This window comes from Danio rerio, chromosome 1 (genome assembly GCF_049306965.1).
Source record: "Danio rerio strain Tuebingen ecotype United States chromosome 1, GRCz12tu, whole genome shotgun sequence".
Classification (NCBI taxonomy): domain Eukaryota; kingdom Metazoa; phylum Chordata; class Actinopteri; order Cypriniformes; family Danionidae; genus Danio; species Danio rerio.
The window spans coordinates 26,957,329-26,976,495 of NC_133176.1; the positions used below are offsets into that span (position 1 = coordinate 26,957,329).

General features: G+C 34.9%; 1 protein-coding gene across 3 annotated transcripts in view; it reads right to left on the minus strand.

Moving 5' to 3' along the window:
* The window catches only part of trim2a (tripartite motif containing 2a), a 64,050-nt gene that overhangs the window by 20,057 nt on the left and 24,826 nt on the right, over positions 1–19,167 (minus strand). For all 3 annotated transcript variants that reach the window (XM_068223966.2, XM_005170889.6, NM_001014371.1), the window contains 2 exon segments: positions 7,315–7,493; positions 2,561–2,795 (listed from right to left, as the gene is read on the minus strand). In XM_068223966.2, the coding sequence (XP_068080067.2) occupies positions 2,561–2,795; positions 7,315–7,448 (369 nt within the window). In that variant the 5' untranslated portion in view covers positions 7,449–7,493.

Sequence of the window (19,167 nt, forward strand, 5' to 3'; positions counted from 1 at the left end):
TATAAGCAAGTTTGGCATGCTGTCCAGGGAGAGAGCCATGAACTCGAAGCTTCTTGAGCCCTGGGCTCCCTCCCGTTTGGAGGAAGAGAGGGGAGCCTTGAGCTCAGGTAGATCTCGACAACTCCCCCTTGATAAGAGCTGATGACTAAAAATTGAATGCTATTACATGCTATTGCGTTTTAAAATTACCTGAATTGCAAATTTAGATTTATCAATTTACTTGTTGTGCATGTTTTTGGAATGTGGGAGGAAACCGGAGGACCCGGGGAAAACCCACGCAAGCACGGGTAGAACATGCAAACTACACACAGAAACGACCACCGGCCTGTTGAAGGACTAGAACCGGTGACGTTCTTGCTGTGAGGCGACAGTGCTAGTCACTGGGCCACCGTGCTGCCCTATGGAGGGAAAGGTGAAAAGGTAGGGGTGGAAGGGGGGATTCTTCAAATCGAAGATGACTGTAGTGGAAAAACCCTGGCTCTTTATAGTGGGTTAGAAATGGCCTGATTGGTGGATCCTGCATGCTAATGCAGAACCAGTCGTGTTCAATCATAATCACATGCTCCTCTCGAAATTAGTTTATGAATAAACTTCACTTATGGATGTGATGGGATCACATTAGCTTTCTTGTGTTCCTTAATCATCCTTATTAGTTGTCTTGGTTTTTCATTCTCTCCACTCCCTTGTTATATAGTTTTATATAGTTGCCCTTGATTTCATTAGTTTTAAGTCACCTCAGCAATGTCTGCATGTTTCTTTGCAAATGTTTTCCTGTGTTTAGTTTAAATAAACCTACTATGAGCAGCATTACGATCCTCTCTCTTGTTCATTTTAAGCAGATGTGACAATAGCAATGTAATTAAATTAATATGTTGTGGTAAATCTATAGTTGCTTTTGTATTACAACATTCAATTTAGTATAAATGTTATACCCTATATTTTATTAACTTCTCTATAACTGTATTATACACCAATACACCAAAAAATAAAGGATCTCACAGTATTTATAACAGTTGTAAATAATACAGTATGCTGTAAAATTCATTTAAAAAGTGCTGTAAATAAAATAGCATGTACAGTATCATACATTTTACTATAGTATGGTTCAAAAACACTATAGTGTTTAGTCTAAATTACTAGTTTTTTTCATGTGGGAGTACATAGCCTATTAAACACAAGGTTACCAAAATGTCAAATTCCCTGACTTGTCCCAGGCATTTACAATTTCCATGACCTAAAATAATCACCAAGCAGACAAACAAAAAAAGTAGTTTTTATCGCGTGTTGCCAGAGCTATTGTCCAAAACAAACCTGGACAGGAAGTGAGATTGAATTGCTTTATTTAATTGAAGAACCTGGTCAATCTTTTAATTAGCCTATAAAATGAATACAACATTGTTCATTCATTCATTCATTCATTCATTCATTCATTCATTCATTTATTTATTCATTTTCTTAGGCTTAGTCTCTTACTTATCAGAAGTCACCACAGGAGAAAAAAAGCTAAATTTTTGGCATGTTTTACGCAGTGGATGCCGCAATCACCCATACACACTCATTCACACACACACTTATACACTACCGCCAATTTAGATTATTCAATTCACCAATAGCGCATGTCTTTGGACTGTGGGGGAAACTAGCACAAAAAAACCCACACCAACAAGGGAAAAACATGCAAACTAACCTAGCCAGGACTCGAACCAGTGACCTTTTTGGTTTGGGGCGACAGTGCTAACCACTGAGACACTGTGCGACAATAAAACATTATTTAAAACATTAAATACCAATTCACTCACACAAAGTTCTAAGAGTTTAAATATGTGACTAAAGTATTAGGCTCGCAACCTTATGAGCTACATTTTCTAATCTGCCAGAGACCACATACAAGTTTATGTATTCAAACATAGGCTATAGTTTAAAAAAAAAGATTTTTTATAGTTAGCTATTATAACTAGCTAGCTAACAATATAGCTATGTCACTTTTCACAAATAAAATGACACTGAACAATAGCCCAACAATAGGCAAAACCCAAGAAACAACTTGCTAAAAAAACATGGAAAGTCAAATTTAAAACAACAAGCAAAATAAACCCGGATATTGCATGACTTGGGAAATAAATATATAAAATATTCCCTGATTTTTAATGTCTGGACCAATTAAAATTGCATGTAATTCCAGAATTTGTATGAAAATAGTTTGTTTTTTTAGAAGTTGCACCAAAATTGGTTTTTAATATTTTTACAATTTATTTCAGTCCCAAAACACTTTGTAAACAGTAACTAATGAACTTAAGATGTTAATTGGCACCCTCCTTATTTTTTTAATTATATTTATTTACATTAATTACAATATATTATATGACATTATATTTAATTAAATTACAACATTTTATTATATCCAGAAACCAAGTGTCACATACACCCTCAGCCAAAAATGGAAACATTTTGATACAAGGAAATGAACCGACAGCAACTTGCCTGGAGGACAACGCTTCTAACATTCCATAAAGTGAAGCTTCTGTAGTCTAGTTATTTATTTATGCTGTGCAGGTCTTACATTTCCTCCATGATTGGGACAGGACAGGGGCTGTCCAGTGGCCACTCCGTTGATAGCATCAGTGTAGTCCTCACTCAGGTTTGAGTTTGGGCTCTTCTTTAGCACCTCCATTAGGTTAGTGATGAAGAAGTTACTCTGAAGTGCCGCCACACCTTTCTCCGGTAGGATGGAGGTCTGACGGCACACCGGGCAAGACAGAGTCAGACTGTGGGGAGGAATGTAGTTTTGCAGACACCTGCAGCAATTTAAAAACAACAACAACAGCGTGATCGATAGGACAACCTCTGTGACGGTACTGTAACTGGCTCTTAAAGACATATTCAGTCAATGCAGTTTTCACATTATTAGAAAGATTAATGATAGGACGAAATAGAAATCAGCCACTTAAATAACTTAACAGAGAAAAAAAGGCAGGGGGGAAATTCAATCAAGACAATCCATCAGGATTCAGGAGGTGACACACACACACACACACACACACACACACACACACACACACACACACACACACACACACACACACACACACACACACACACACACACACACACACACACACACACACACACACACACTTGCACTCTAAAGTTTACAAATATATGTAAAATATTTTACATAAAAATGTAAAATATTTTACATAAAGTGTTTACTTATAGTGAAATATTTAAAAAGCTGCTGCAAAAGTTTAAAACCTTATTTTTTTTTTTAAACCTTAGCATTTTTTTCTGCTTTGTGTTTTTAAGGAATCTAGTTTGCTCTGTGCAGTTGAACTACCTGCTGTTCTTCTGTCCTGCAGATGATTCAGCTTTTTTCCAGCATCTTTTGTAGATTTGATCCCTTTACAACAGTGACTGTATGATTGTAATAGTTGTCTTTTCACCCAGAGGACAACTGAGGGACTCAAACACAACTATTAAAAAAAGCTTTAAACCCTTACTGATGCTCCAGAAGTAAACACTAGGCATTTATAACTGAGGGGTTAAAATATGTTTACAATCTGAAGGTCAAGGTAAATTGCACCTAATTAGTCTTCCAGGAATTATGCAAGTATTTTCTGTTATCTTCGAAGGGCAGTGCTAAATGGAAAACAATGGTATTTCAACAAAATAGGAAAAAAATGGACATCATCATCATCATCATCATCATCATCATGAAAAAGTTTTTAGAAGCAGATGAAACTGCAGAAGATGCTGAAAACATGAATCTGCAGGACAGCATTTTTCTGTAGAACAGCAGTCAGTTTTAGAACAAACAAGTAAAAAACACTTGTAAATCATTAGGAATAATTACATTTAAACTGTTTGAATACAGTAAATGTTGACTTTTTTTCTGTTTATAAGCAAGTCCTCATGTCTCTTCAAATTGAAACTGTCCTCCATTTTAGGAATTCCAAGTGAGTGACATCATTTACTGCTTGGTGCCATAGGAACAGTATGTTTTCTGGTCTGTGCTGACTTTTTTCAGCAGTTATTTTCTCTCTCTTTTTCTTTCCATAGCAGAAATATTTCAGCAGGAGTTTCAGCTCTATCAATGCTGTATTGCTAACAGTAGATTATCTATTTTTGTTTTATACGACTTGCTTGACTGAAATTGTACAGTATACACACATGTACATACTGTGTGTATTCCAAATAAATATCTACAGGTGTCATAAAATCTAATACCTATTAAGACTTTAAGACTCTTTCCATAAATTAAGACCTAATGGCCAGATTTGCCACTTTAAGTTTCATTGGGTTATGCACACAGACTTTTAATTTCAGTCAGCCAGCCTCAGGGTTTCCGGTAAATGCTCTTTCCATTATAAAATCGCCACGTTTAAGGTCTAATTTCTTTAAAAATCAGTTATTTTCACTGCCTGATAGATATATACAATGTAAAGTGGGTTTCAGACCAGAAAAGAAGCACTGCATTACATTCCTTTTACAACCACCATGTCTGTAAAATATAAAAGTTAATTTTACTCCAGTATTTTTAATGGAGTTTCTGCGCGTGTCTGCTGATCCTGATCTTTCATCTCATTTTATGCTTTGAACAACTAAATGAATGCGTAAGTCGATTCAACGGATGTTAAACATCTATTGTAATTACATTAAAATGTCGATGCTGTAAAAGGAACCTTAAGAAATTGAAAAGTCACATGGAGCTTCTACTGGAACTTTATCATTGGCTGAAAAACCCTAGCTGTATACCCTATTAGGTTTCTAAATGAATGAGTAAGTAAGTGATGCACTGATCTAGATTTTTCATGGCAGACAAAATTTCATTAAACTTAATTAACTTATTCTAACATCAATATCCAATTTGTAAAAACAAAAATCAAAAATAAATTTCCCTAAAATGATTTATCAACTTTTAATACTTTAAGACACTGCTGACACCCTAAAATGATAATAAACATTACACAATATTACACAAATTTTACACATGATCATAAAAAAAGATAACAATATTGACTTGGATTGTCCAAATAAAAACAAACCTTACTGATATACTAGAAATTATTTTTAATACCAAAGATTAAAAGGTTCAACAACTTAAAAAAAAAAAGATTACACGGTTGAAGTATCTTTATTTGCTGACAACATACTGTAGGTCATGTCTGTTGAAGTACATTTCCCTGTTCTTTCATACAGCTTGTTTGTTTTTATTTGGCTTCTCTGCAGGAGTTTGATTACCATCAAGTGTCATCAATAATGATTACTAATAATTACTTCAGTGCCATGATGCGCCAAGTGATGGTGAAAAATTAACCCCGTGTAGCACTTTAATCCCATGTAACACTTTCTGTTGATAATACAAGAAAAAAAGCCTCTGAATATTCCCAACAGCTCCATCTTCTGGCTTGTTATTTTCACAACAGCTTTAAAACTGAAAGCTTATATTCTATCAACTGAACATGGTCAAAGTTTTTTAGTTGTTTTTTTATAGCAGATGTAATTTACACAACTACTATATTATACAAATATTTTACTCGCATGATAATATATGCTTTTCTTAAAAAAAAAAAAATTAAAGGATTTCAGACTGTTTAATGACCACAAACTCCTCAGCTTACTGATATAAAAACTGATTTTGCATGGGATACTTCAAAGGATAACTCACTGAAAAATGAAAATGTACTCACTATTTATTTATTTCTAACCTTTTTATTTCTTCTGCCAAAAACCTGTAACCATTTACATCCATAATAGGTAAAACAAATACTATGAAAGCCAATGTTTTTTTGTCTTCTTGTATTCAACAGAAGACAGAAATTCAAAAAGGTTTGTAACAAGTGAAAGATTACTAAATGAAGACATAATCTTCACTTTTGGGTAAACTATCTCTTTAATAAAAGCCAAATAGTAACATTTTCTACAAAAAAATAATAATAATAATAAATAAATAAAAAATTGTGAAGGAGAGTAAGGCCTGGTTACAGTAACATTTTTTCCTGTAAAAACACTTCTTTCAGTTTTGGCCTTCTGTCCACACAGAGATGAGGTTTTTTAGGCAACAAAAATGTATAATTTTGAAAAAGCTCACTAAAGTGGACATATGTGCATTTTGTTGTGTCCTGACAGGTGTCCTGTGACCAATTTTGTACTCTCTTTTGCAAGTGAACACTCCTGTGTTACTCCATTTAACTGTTGGCCCATTTAACACAGGAACTAACAGAAATCTATAGCTTTTAGAATGGCCATAGCAGGTATTCTGACTGTTTTTATAAGTCTATACCGAACAATTTTTGTCACGTCATATTTACACTGAAAGCTTCTGTTCAGATTTTAGAATTTAGCTTTGAATTTCTGTCGTTATAATTTATGAAGCCATTACCCTAAAGATATGTGGCCTACAAATAACAGTTTTTGTTTAAACACTTATTTAATGATAACATTTTGGAGTTCAAAAACTCAGAGATGATTTGGTGAACTTGGTGATTTTCCTCAACATATTGGCAAAAATTTCAAAGAACTGGAAAGTAAATAAATTCCAGGCAGAAATGACACATCAAAGTGTCTTATTTCTTAATAAATGCGCAGTCCAGGGATGAAAGCATTTTCTGTTGTTTCAGTGTAGATGACCAACTTTTGGAAATGACAGACAATAATAGTGTGGACAAGGAGCGATTTTAGGTGAAAAAACTGTTTTCAAATATATCCAGATTAGTGTAGAAGTGTTTTAAACAATGTTAATTGTCATTTTTGTGTGAATAATCCCTTTAAGTTGTGCTCTGCCTTCTAAATGGTCTGGGTGGTACATTAGCTAGTGCTGTTGTCTCAAAACAACAAAAGTTAAATAGAAGGCAATGGAGTTTTCATTTTCTCATGTTTTATGTTCCTCTGCCAATGTTGCTGCTAAAAAGAATAAGACTGATGGCGCAAAAACACAAAAAGCTGCTTTGAAAACTACTGTAGACTGGGTGTCAAGTATTTGTTGTCTTTGGTGTCTGAAAACAGAGAACTTTTTAAATAAAAATCACAGTGACTACAAGAACTGTGACAATAAAGGAATTCTGTGTCAAGGAATTGCGGAGAAAGTAAAAATCAATGGGGAGGTTTAATGTTTTAGTAGATAGAAGCATTATATATTTTGCTGTTAGTGTGCGGATGGTGCCATCATGATTCTTTTCATTGGTCTTGTTTTCACTAATTTTATATCATGCTCCATTAAAACAATTACAACACAGAACTAAAAAACTGTATGTACAAAATACTTAAAATATAAAACAAATAGATAAATAATGAATCCGAAACCATTAAAAACACTACCTTTCACAGAAGGTGTGAAGACAGGGAAGGACCTTGGGATTGTTGTAGCGATCCAGACATATGCTGCAAATCAGGAACTGTTTGTCGATCTGACGCACCACGGGACTTGGGAGGGTAGAAGCGTCAGTGGCCATCCTAACACTCTATCAAATACCTCCCACACTCCTTCAGCCTGGGCCCTGTGGAGAGATACATGAAATCCTGAGTAAGCCCATAAGATGTAACCATTTCATTTCTATGAAAACAGGATATAATTAATTAATTAAGTCAATAATCAATACAAAAAAAAACCTGCATTCATTCACACAAATGGTACTGAGTGCAGCAGATCTCAACAATAATACTGCAATCTCCGTAATAAAGTTGAAGTGTAAGATGCTGCAGACTTTCCAGTGTGATGACATATATTTAACTGAAACAGAATATTATTATGGGGCAGATTTTTTTTTTTTGCTCTTCCTCTCATCTTTCACTTGCAGCCAAACTAACGGTTGGAGGCGCGTGGCTAAGCATTTCTCATTCTAGTCATCAAACTGACATCAGAGAAAGACATTTCAGAGCAGATGAAATGTCTTTCATCATTGCAGAGCAGATGAAAATGGTTGGAGTTTGAAGAAACAAAAACAAATAGTTTTTATTTTTAGTGAATTATTATGCACGGTTTAAGTGTTCACCCTAAGACTAACAGGTGTGTTAGCAAAAATAAATAAATTTAAAAAACTTCTCAATTTTGACTATATATCAAATGAAAATTCTAAAGGACAAAAACATCCTCCATGACTCAGGAGTAACCTGTCAGGTATATTTTCACAAACCATTTTTAAAATCATTTAAGTAATTTGGCTAATGATTTGTATTACACAGGTTTTCTGGGAGCCTGGAAACCAAATATTTAGAAAACTAGTTTCAAAATCGAAATTCTAGAAAACTATGCCATTGTTGTCTCTAAGACAAGATTTTTTATATAGATTTTGTGACATCAAATTAACAACAGAGTCAACAATAGCAAACATGTACTACTAGGAACATGTACTAAGGTGTGTATTGCTTTTTACTGTAAAGGTAACCTCATCATCTACAAGCCTGGAGTACATTATGCATAATTTTGTAGCCATGTTTGCAGCCCATTCTCAATGGAAATACGTACCTAAACAGACATTTTTGTTAAAGGTGTAATATGCAAGTTTGACACCCCGTGGTTGAACTTGGTATTACATTCCTGGATTAAAACAAACGCAAGCACAGGTTGCCAGATTGACGTTCAACAGGAGAGAGTCTGACGATTAAGCCTAAAGGCTGATTAAGGGCTGATTTAAATTGTGTTCTAAATAAAAGCAACGGCACGCAATAGGAGGGAATATTTTCCATATTAAATATATATATATATATATATATATATATATATATATATATATATATATATATATATATATATATATATATATGTAATATCACACAAGCAGCAGTGCGATATGGTTGTATATTGGCACTGGTGGGAGGTGTGCGTTGCCACCAGTGCTGATATAAAACCATATCGCAATGTTACTCGTGTGATATTGAGTTTATACAACTGTTCGACGGCACAGTCGTGTATATAAATAAGAAAATCAAACTAAGAGTCTAAAAACCCCTTTTTATTAGGAACTATTTTCTTATTTCCGCCATTCATTCACATCTGCAGCTGACATCAAAACAGCAGAAGCTGTTACTATTTCACCAATGTCACTTTAGAGCCATTGTTTGAATGACTCTCTATAGCGTAATGTCTAAAGTGATGACAAAACAGCTGATTTTGCTCACACTTTAAGATTCTAAGGCTGAACGTGACATGAAATGCCATCCATCTACAGAGATATCTTCTTAGTGTCGCAGTCTACAGTATTTCTTAGTTGCAATTCGCATATCAAAATAAATTAACCCCGAAAAAAGCAACACAATCACTACTAGACTGCTGTTGTGTTTGCAATATATATATATATATATATATATATATATATATATATATATATATATATATATATATATATATTATATTAAAAGGATAAACTGACAATGATCAACTCAGGTGCACCTGATATACTTTATTCAGGAATCGGTGTTAAATGCTAATAATGTGTTTGAATGCCATTTTACGTGACATTTATTGCCAAATTACTGAAAGCAGCAGCAGATAGTTCACCTCAGATCTTGAAAATAAAATAAATTGTTTGGAATCAAACTTTAGAACTGTGACTTAAAGTCAACACTCATCAGCGATATGTGAATGGCTTTGTTAGATTTCTGTCTGGTGCGAACAGCCAAATTGCTTGCACTGCAAATCTCTTCACGAAGCATGTTGTTAGGACACACAGTTACAATGCAACCTGCTCCCCTAATGTTTACACTCATAATGTTTATATTATTTGCCAATTAATAACCTCGTGAAAGTCCCATTTTGAAGGCTGTTACTGTCCACCAGAGGTCGCATTTGAAAATTTGAATTGAGAAAATATTTGTTTATGACCATTTTTAGTCATATCACACATTACAGTGAATTACAAATAAAATCAAGGTGTACACAACTCTCTCTGGATTTGCTGCATCACAGACATCAATATTTTAACAATTTATAAAAAATTACTCACTTTCTGGCCATCGGATATTTAGAATAGATCATGGATTGGGATCGTGATTTTTGAAAGTATTACACCGATTTGTATATATTTATAGTAACCATTTGTTGAGTCTCCACATGCTTGATAGAGCTCTTGGACCCTGAAGCTGCTTTGGGTAATGTCACACTTAACAAGCAGATACTGTAGATGTGAACAATTATACATCTAATATCAGCCCGATCAAAATGCAATTTATCCTGCATCCTTAACGAAGTTCCTAACATGGCTTACAATGAACTTTGGAATTCTTTTTGGAACAGCTGCATATAAGAACAATTGAAACAAGGCGTCTTGTTGCTACTGTAGGCTGGGGGTTATCCCCAGTTTTGTAAAAAACTATTTTTATTTTCAAAATGTATCCTACTGTACCCCTCAAGATGTTTTCAGAGCAGAAACAGCTGTAGCGGTAAATATTGCATTAGGCTTTTAAGAGCTGTCTGTTTTAATGCACACAGCACAGAAAGTCAGGCAGAAGATCAGGCCAAATGTCCTGAGTGCTGCTGAGCAGAGCAGAATCCTGCATATGTGAGTCAATCCACTCACCACAAAGTCAAAGTCTAAACACAGGCTTCTGGACAATATCTACATAACAGACTGGGGAAAAAAATGATTTATGGCATCTCATAAAGAGAAAATTGAAGGGTTTGTCTGAATTGGGTGCTGTATAACCCTTTTAAGATCCAGTGTATTCAAGTTAGAACTGTATTTATTTAAAAACTTTTATTTAAAAACTTATTTTTGGAATTCGAGATATACTTAATGTTCTTTTTAGGAAAATCACTTTTAGAAAACTTGCAATCCACCTAGTATAAAGCTACAAAACTAGTAGTTTACTAGTTAGTAAAGTTCAAAGTGTGTAAAAAAAAAAAAAATCTGTAAATTGTACATTTAAGATCACAGAGTAGTTGCAGTAAAAATGAAAAACACTTGAGCTTAACATTTTTATTATTTAAGTATATTTAGAAATATGTTTTAACATTCTAATTAATAATAGGTAATAATTTCTAAGTGAAGCATTTCTATTAAAGTCTATATTTTAGCAAAGCATCCTAGATGGTTACAACCTATTTTCATATCACAATTCGGTTGCATCAATGCTTTGCCTGCAATCATTCTACATAAACACAGTTATAAAAAAAAAAGTCCCATAATTTGATCTTTTAATACAAACAGGTGGTCTTATTTAGTCTGTATTCAATGGTGAGGAAAACTGATAGGACGTTCTAAGAGTGAAATGTTTCAGGTAACCACAAATCCAGAAAAGTTCCATTCAAACCCATTTATTCAGTAACTGCAACCATTTCCAGTGTAATCCTCTTTGTTTTCTTTAAGAAGAAATAAACTCAAACACGTTTGAAACAAATGGAGTAGTAATAAATGATGACCAAATTTTTTTTTTGGGTGAACTCTAATAATCTTTAGTCTAACCTATGCAAAGTTATTGCTAATGAAAAGTGCTGTACTAAACCAGTACTGTTTTTTTGTTAAACTAAAATTCTTACGTTTTTTTAGGAATTATTTAATGAAATAAAATAAAATTGAAATATTAGATAACAATAAACTCAAGCAGCACGGTGGCACAGTGGGTAGCACTATCGCCTCACAGCAAGCAGGTCGCTGGTTTGAACCCCGACTGGGTCAGTTGCCATTTCTGTGTGGAGTTTGCATGTTCTCCACATGTTGACATGGGTTCCCTCCAGGAGCTCTGGTATCCCCCAAAAGTCCAAAGATACAGGCACAGGTAAATTAAGTTAGCTACATTGTCCATAGTGTAGAGTATGTGTGTGAATGTAGGTGTATGGATGTTTCCCAGTGATGGGTTGCAGCTTGAAGGGCATCTGCTGCGTAAAACATATGCTGGATAAGTTGCCGGTTAGTTCCGCTGTGGCGACCCAGGATTAATAAAGGAACTGAGCTGAAAAGAAAATGAATTAATGAATATATACATTCAGTTGAAGTCGGAATTATTAGCTCCCGTGTTTATTGTTTTCCCCAATTTCTGTTTAACGCAGAGAAGATTTTTTTAACACATTTCTAAACAAAATAGTTTTAATAACTCATCGCTAATAACTATTATTTTATCTTTACCATGATGACAGTAAATAATATGTTACTAGATATTTTTAAGACTCTTCTATACAGAAAAGTGACATTTATCTAGGCAGGTTAGGGTGATAAGGCAAGTCATTGTATAATGATGGTTTGTTCTGTAGACTATTGAAAAAAAAGTTAGCTTTAAGGGGCTAATAATTTGGCCTTAAAATGATTTTAAAAAAATTAAAAATGCTTTTATTCTTGCTGAAAAAAAAAACAAAAAAAAAAACAAAAAAACAAATAAGACTTTCTCCAGAAGAAAAAATATCATCAGACATGCTGTAAAATTTATTTATTTTTGCTCTGTTAAACATCATTTGGGAAATATTTTAAAAAGAAAACAAAATTCAAAGGGGGTCTAATAATACTGACTTCAACTGTATATAAGTAAGAAAATTAAATATTTAACAGTCCAAATAGTATATCATACAGCTACACATATTACAACTGAAAAATCTGATAAAAAATGATTGGAGGGGCACTGGGATTAGAGAGGGAACAAGCAACATCCACAAACTGTCATCTGAGATAGAAACGTTAGATATGATTCACAGGAAGTGCTGATAGCTTGCAATGTAGGGCATGTCAAAAATACAGTAGATCTGAGCCGGAGAGAAACAGGACACAGTCACAGTGCTGCAGCGAAAGCCTCAAGGGCATCATCCGCCCCCTCATCACACTGAAAAAGAGCTTCACCGACACCACATCACCATAGCAACACTAAAAGACATAAGGAGGCCATTAATATCTGAACCAGAGCATAAGTTGTTATAATAAAATTAGCCAGAACACAGCTGAAGTGAATTAACTCTCATTTACTAATGCTAATACGACATTTCGATAGTGTATCTTACAGCAGATCTTTTCTTGTGACCAGATCTATCTGGTTGGTTCATTGTCAACTATTTTTAACTTAACATGATGTCAACTCGCTCAAGGTAAGGGTTACCCGATGTCCCATTTTTGTTGCGGCTTTCATGCAAAATCAGCTTTAATTAGTGCTAGCTAGTGTTGCGTCATTGTCATTTTGACAAATAACAATACAGTCCAATAATATTTCTATATCAATCAACTGCAAGTTAATATTGAACATTATAAGGTAAAACATAATCAATAAACATTATAAGGTCAATACAGTAGCTTAATAGCTGCAACAGTATTTCTATCACAGAAATATCTCTTTTACTACACATTAAGTATCTGAAACTCATTCGCAAGAAAAAATAAATCAATTTAAAGAGCATTTGCTGAATAAATGCACTATATTACATATGCATTATATTTATTTTTAATTAATTGGTTATTGATGTCTGATTGAATGACGAAACTAACAATGCTGAAAAGCAAGCAATACAATGCTGTGGGTTCAAGAAAGAAACTAGTGTAATTTAATTTTTTTTTCCCCACCCAAAGTTTAAACCATCAACATATTGAGTGATATGGTTTGATCAAATCTGCCAACAACTCTGGATTGACCAATAGAAAGATTTTGGGATGTGGCTACTGCAGCAGATATGCTAAGCCAGAGGTTGTTTAGCAATCTCTTAAAAAGGGATTGTCCTGCACTTACTTAACTGTTTATTCCTCTGTTGAACACTTGAGTAAAGGTTTCACCCTAAATAATTTTTTGTTGCTAAAAACAAATTAATATAAAACTGATGTAATAGTTAAAATACCTTTTTTGTGTCCATATTTAGACTAAAGCAGCATGAAGTTGCTGCACATATGCTGACTGTACATTCAAATGTATTGGACTAAGAGTAATGTATTCATATTAGTGTAACCTGGGCCTTACTCTCATGCTCAAGAAAATGATGTAATTTGATCTCTGTAACTTGGTGTGTTAGCCAGCTCAAGAAGGGCACACTGTGGTCATAAAGGGATATACATGCTCAGCAACAAAATACGGTTATACAGTGATATTTCAACAATGCTCAAAAAAAAAAAATAATACAAATTTCACCAATATACCACCAGCTGCAGCAACCTAAAAATTATTCACAATGTTTACAGTAAATTCTGACTCTATCCTTTCCCGCTGTCTAGGGGTCCTATTTCTAAAATTTGTATAGAAACCTTCCTAAAAGTGAATGTACATCAAAATACATTTATTTACTAATGATTATTTCTCATATGATGATTTAAATATCCATTCCTTCATTCATTCATTCATTCATTCATTCATTCATTCATTCATTCATTCATTTTCCTTCAATTTAGTCCTTAGGGTAGCCACAGAAAATGAATCGCCTTAAAGTGATAAAGTTAAAAAATTTTTACCTAAAGTTTATCTTAACTGTTGTGTGGGAAACTGTCGTTTATAAACGTGTCCTGAAAAAAAGGTCTTGTTTATAAATGTGGTGAACAGGCGGAAATGTGCGTACGCCACATTTATAAACAAGACCTTAGGTATGGTGAACATGTGTGAATAGCTGTTTCCTGTTTTTAGCTGACAGGAGTGTCCCCAGTGTGTCTTCTGCTTCTGTAGCTCATCTGTTTCAAGGTTTACATTGTGCACTCAAAAGATGCTCTTTTGCAGACTATTTTCTTTGCTATTTTATGCACATTTTGGATATGTGCATAAACAAAAATTGGTTGATGGAAACGCCAAGATGCGCATAAGTTTTAAAAATGTGCATAAAAAAATGTATGCGCATAACTGAGTAGGATAAACTTCATAAGAAAATATGCACATAAACTACAATGGAAACATTTTATAAGAGATCATGTGATAAAAAATGTGTATGAATAGACAAACAGCAGGCTGACCGCATTGTAAAACATTTAAAATGTTGTTTTGGTCATTTTAAAATGCCTTAACTATTTCCGTATTGGTGTATTAATTACCTCCAGGACTGTAAAGAGTGTCTGCGCTCTGTGTCTCGTGGCTTCAAATGCTACCTCACGTTCATTGCGTGTCTTCTGAGATGCATGTCATTTATTAAATGAAGAAAAGATTCACGCAGCTCAACCTACTGCGGCAAATTACGTTTTTACTGTTAACATTTGGCACCAGTAAATCAGGAATTGACGATTTTGTTCACTTTGACTCGTTGGATGCTGCTTTATTCTCATGTCTTTCATGCAATATTCCAATTTTGGATGGTTGCGATAGTTTACCCCCAAAATGCTAATTTACACACAATTCACTTGCCCTCAAGCGGTTCCAAACCTTAATGATTTTCTTTCATCTCATCAACATAAAAGACAATATTTTGAAAATGTTGTAAACTGGTAACCATTGATATGCAGTAGAAAAAAAACAAACACTATGGAATTGAATTGTTAATGGTTTTCAACATTCAAACTTTCATCCTCTTTTGTGTTCAACAAAAAAAAGAATTTCAAACAATTAAGAAACAACTGTTTGTATTTTGGGTGACCTTTTTCCATCCTTAATTTAATGCATAATTCAAGAGTTTACACTTAGCTGATGATTTATTATAAAGCTTGTTTGGCATGCTGTCCCGGGAGAGAGCCCTAAGCTCATAAGGTCATAGAGCCCGGGGCCCCCAACCGTTTGCAAAGTAAGAGGGGAGTTTGAGCTCAGGTAGATCTCGAGAACTCCCCTGCTCGAGAGCTCATGAACAGGTAGTGATTGCTCTTAAGAGATAAATACTTACTAGAAGCATGTCTATAGTGCCGATTTGGATTAGTCAATTAACTTAAATTGCATGTTTTTGGATGGTGGGAGGAAATCGGAATCCCGGGGGAAACCCACATGAGCACGGGGAGAACGTGTAAACTCAGCACAGAAACATCAGCTGGCTTGGGGTACTTAGGGTATACAGTATATAGTGGCTTAGGAATCGTCTGAGTAGTGAATCATAAACTGATAAATGTGGAGTTGGCTGCAAGCAATCATAAGCATGTGATCCTTTCGAAATTAGTTTATAAATAAACTTCACTTAAAATCTTATCGGGTCTACATTCACTGAGTTTGTTCCATGTGATTGGACGATATCTGAACAGCTGTACCTAAACCTTATAAAGTGCCTGCTTAGAGTATGAGAGTAAAATTGACAACAGGGTAAAACAAGTATAAACAATTGACAAGAGCTTTTACAAGAAGTAGATTTTAGATGGAATGATGCGTTTTCAAATCAAGTCTTATGCCGATTTTATACTGCATTATTTTCAAAATAGTCGCGTCACAGATATTTTTACACTGCATGAATATCTGGGGTAGTGTTTCATTGTTGTGTTCACACTGCAGGACTTTAAAATGGGAGAAATCGCCGACAACTTTGTCTCTGTCTGCAGACTACATTTCACAACCAAACACACGCAAGAAGTGGCATGGAAACAACGCAAGGTCACACAGAACATCTTTAGTTATTAACTATATAATGAGTAAGAAGCCTTTAGTGGAGTAGAAAATGTACTTATTTTACTCTCCTGGCTTTTGAAGGGAATTTGCAATTTTTCCTCAACTTGATATTGTGATGTTGCTCTGATAAGACATCAAACAGGCATGGGCTCCTGTCAAATATACAGTAGTTTTTCCTCCATTTCTTGGGTCCAAATGGACTGAAAATAAGCGCTTTTAACTTCTCCCCCAACTTCCCGTTGGCCTGCAGATACCCATACTAGTGGATGCTGCTCTCTCATTGGCTGTACGTGATCACCGGTGTTATTTTCAATCAGAACAAATTTCACACGGCATGATTTGAATCGCAGAGGTCCAGATTATTTAGCATGCCAAATATTTCACGGGTGTTGGCAGCCCATCGGAGATTCTCCCAGATCATGTCTTTGAATCCTTGATTGTTACTCACTTTAACGAGCACCAATTTGCCATTAATATCAGACATTTGTCAGCAATTTCTCAAAACCTGTCGGGGCTAAAATCATGCAGTCTTAACTTAGGATTACTTGCAGAGTTTCCACCAGGCCCGGCGCCAGGATGTCATAACTGAGGGGGCATTTTAATCCCATGGGGGGCAATACACCTGGTGACTGATTTTGGTACCTCTTGTTCCTTTCATTTAGGCCATGTATTCACTTATTTATTATTATTTTGCATTACTGCCTAAGTTGCTTACTTAAGGCAGTAATGTACCTTGGCAATAATAATATGCACAGTTTTGCTATTACTGATATTATCAATGAAGGTAAGCAACGATACTGTTTACATGAACGCAGATGGATCATGGCTTCAGCGCCAAACATGTGCTCTAAATCATATTTATTCTCCGTATTTATTTCTGTTTTTTTTTTCAAATAATATAAATAATTAACGTTTAAGGTAAAGACATGAAACTATGCCTACAAATGCAATCTAACCCACAGTTACACTATTCTATAAACAGTAAATAAATATAATGAAATTAGCATAAAGTCATCATGCTTCACATTGCCTATTACCCAACTAATCTTCTATCAGAGTTAGGAAAAAAAACAAATGTTACAATCTTTTGTTCATTCATTCATTTTCTTGTCGGCTTAGTCTCTTTATTAATCCGGGGTCGCCACAGCGGAAAGAACCGCCAACTTATCCAGCAAGTTTTTACGCAGCGGATGCCCTTCCAGCCGCAACCCATCTCTGGGAAACATCCACACACACACTCATACACTACGGACAATTTGGCTTACCCAATTCACCTGTACCACCGGAGCACCCGGAGGAAACCCACGCGAATACAGGGAGAATATGCAAACTCCACACAGAAATGCCAACTGAGCCGAGGTTCAAACCAGCGACCTTCTTGCTGTGAGGCGACAGCACTACCTACTGCGCCACTGCCTCACCCACAATCACAACCACAAAAAAAACAGTAGCTTAGTGTGTTACTTTGTTACATTTTATGGCATTAGTGTAGCCAGAAAAATACCTAAAAGATACCTAAATTAACAGTTATTACTGTAAGAATTGGTTAAATTTTGGCATGAATAACACGCAACTCAATAGGCTATATAACTTCTTCATAATTTTACAGGCAAAAATAAAGATTTATGTTAAGCTATCATATGTGATATTTTTTGAGCTACAAGTCAAAACAAAATCGATAAGCTAACTGTATTTTAGCTGTTAAAATAGGCCTACAATATATTTTCTGTTTAATTTTGCATAAGCAAATAGTACTATAGCCTAAATTACATATATTTTAAAGATTATCATTCAGCTTACCTGCAGCACATGTGAGAGGTTGATACGCAACAAATACACTTACTCAAGCACTATATACCTATTTTATTTATAACACTGCAAACTTGACTTCGCAGACCAATCATCTTTAAACTTAAACTGTAAAAGTTGGCTTTAAGGACGTCAAAATGAAAGCAAACATTTAAGAGTTCTGCATTTTGTCAGTTTTAGCCTAATTTTAATAATATTAATAATGAATATAATACATTTAAATATTAATTATAGGTGTAGACTACTGTGGGAATGTGCAGTGTCCAACTAAACATTTTTATTAGGCTACATATCTCCTTACTGAAAAATGAATTGCAGTTGCGTCTCTGCTAAAATTAATTTAGCGGCAGATTTCTTCTGCGTTTTTTCCCTTTAGAGCTCAAGACAGCTGTATTTAAAGAATTAGTTAACCAAAACATGTAATCATGTCTTCAACATGTCTTCATTTTATCCAATAGTTTCTCCTGTGTGAGCACACACTTTAAAGGTTCTATAAGGGCGCACCTGACCTGACGCAGGGACCAGGGGCCTCATGTATCAACACTGCGTATACGCACAAAAACTTTGCGCACGCCAGGTTTCACGCTCAGAATCACTCATGTTTGGATTTACTAACAATGAACTGAACGTGGGAATGTGCGCAGCTTCACGGCAGCTTTATGGCTGGCGTAAGCACATTTTTTGTGCGTGTGTGTTTTATTTCCATTGGCGACTCCTAGAGGCAGTTGTGTTAAATTCCTCTCTACAAAGTGTCTGAGCCTTGCAATGGCAGCTGTATGAGACGGGTTCATCTAGCAGGTATATAAGGTTTCCATACCATACATTTGACCAGCTAAACATTAAAGCACAATTTGCAGCGGTCGCCTGTTTTCCCAATGTAATCTGAGCTATCTACTGCACGCACATTGCTATAAAGACACGATCTGAAGATGAATTTGCATGCGTAAATCAGAAACATTTCCATTC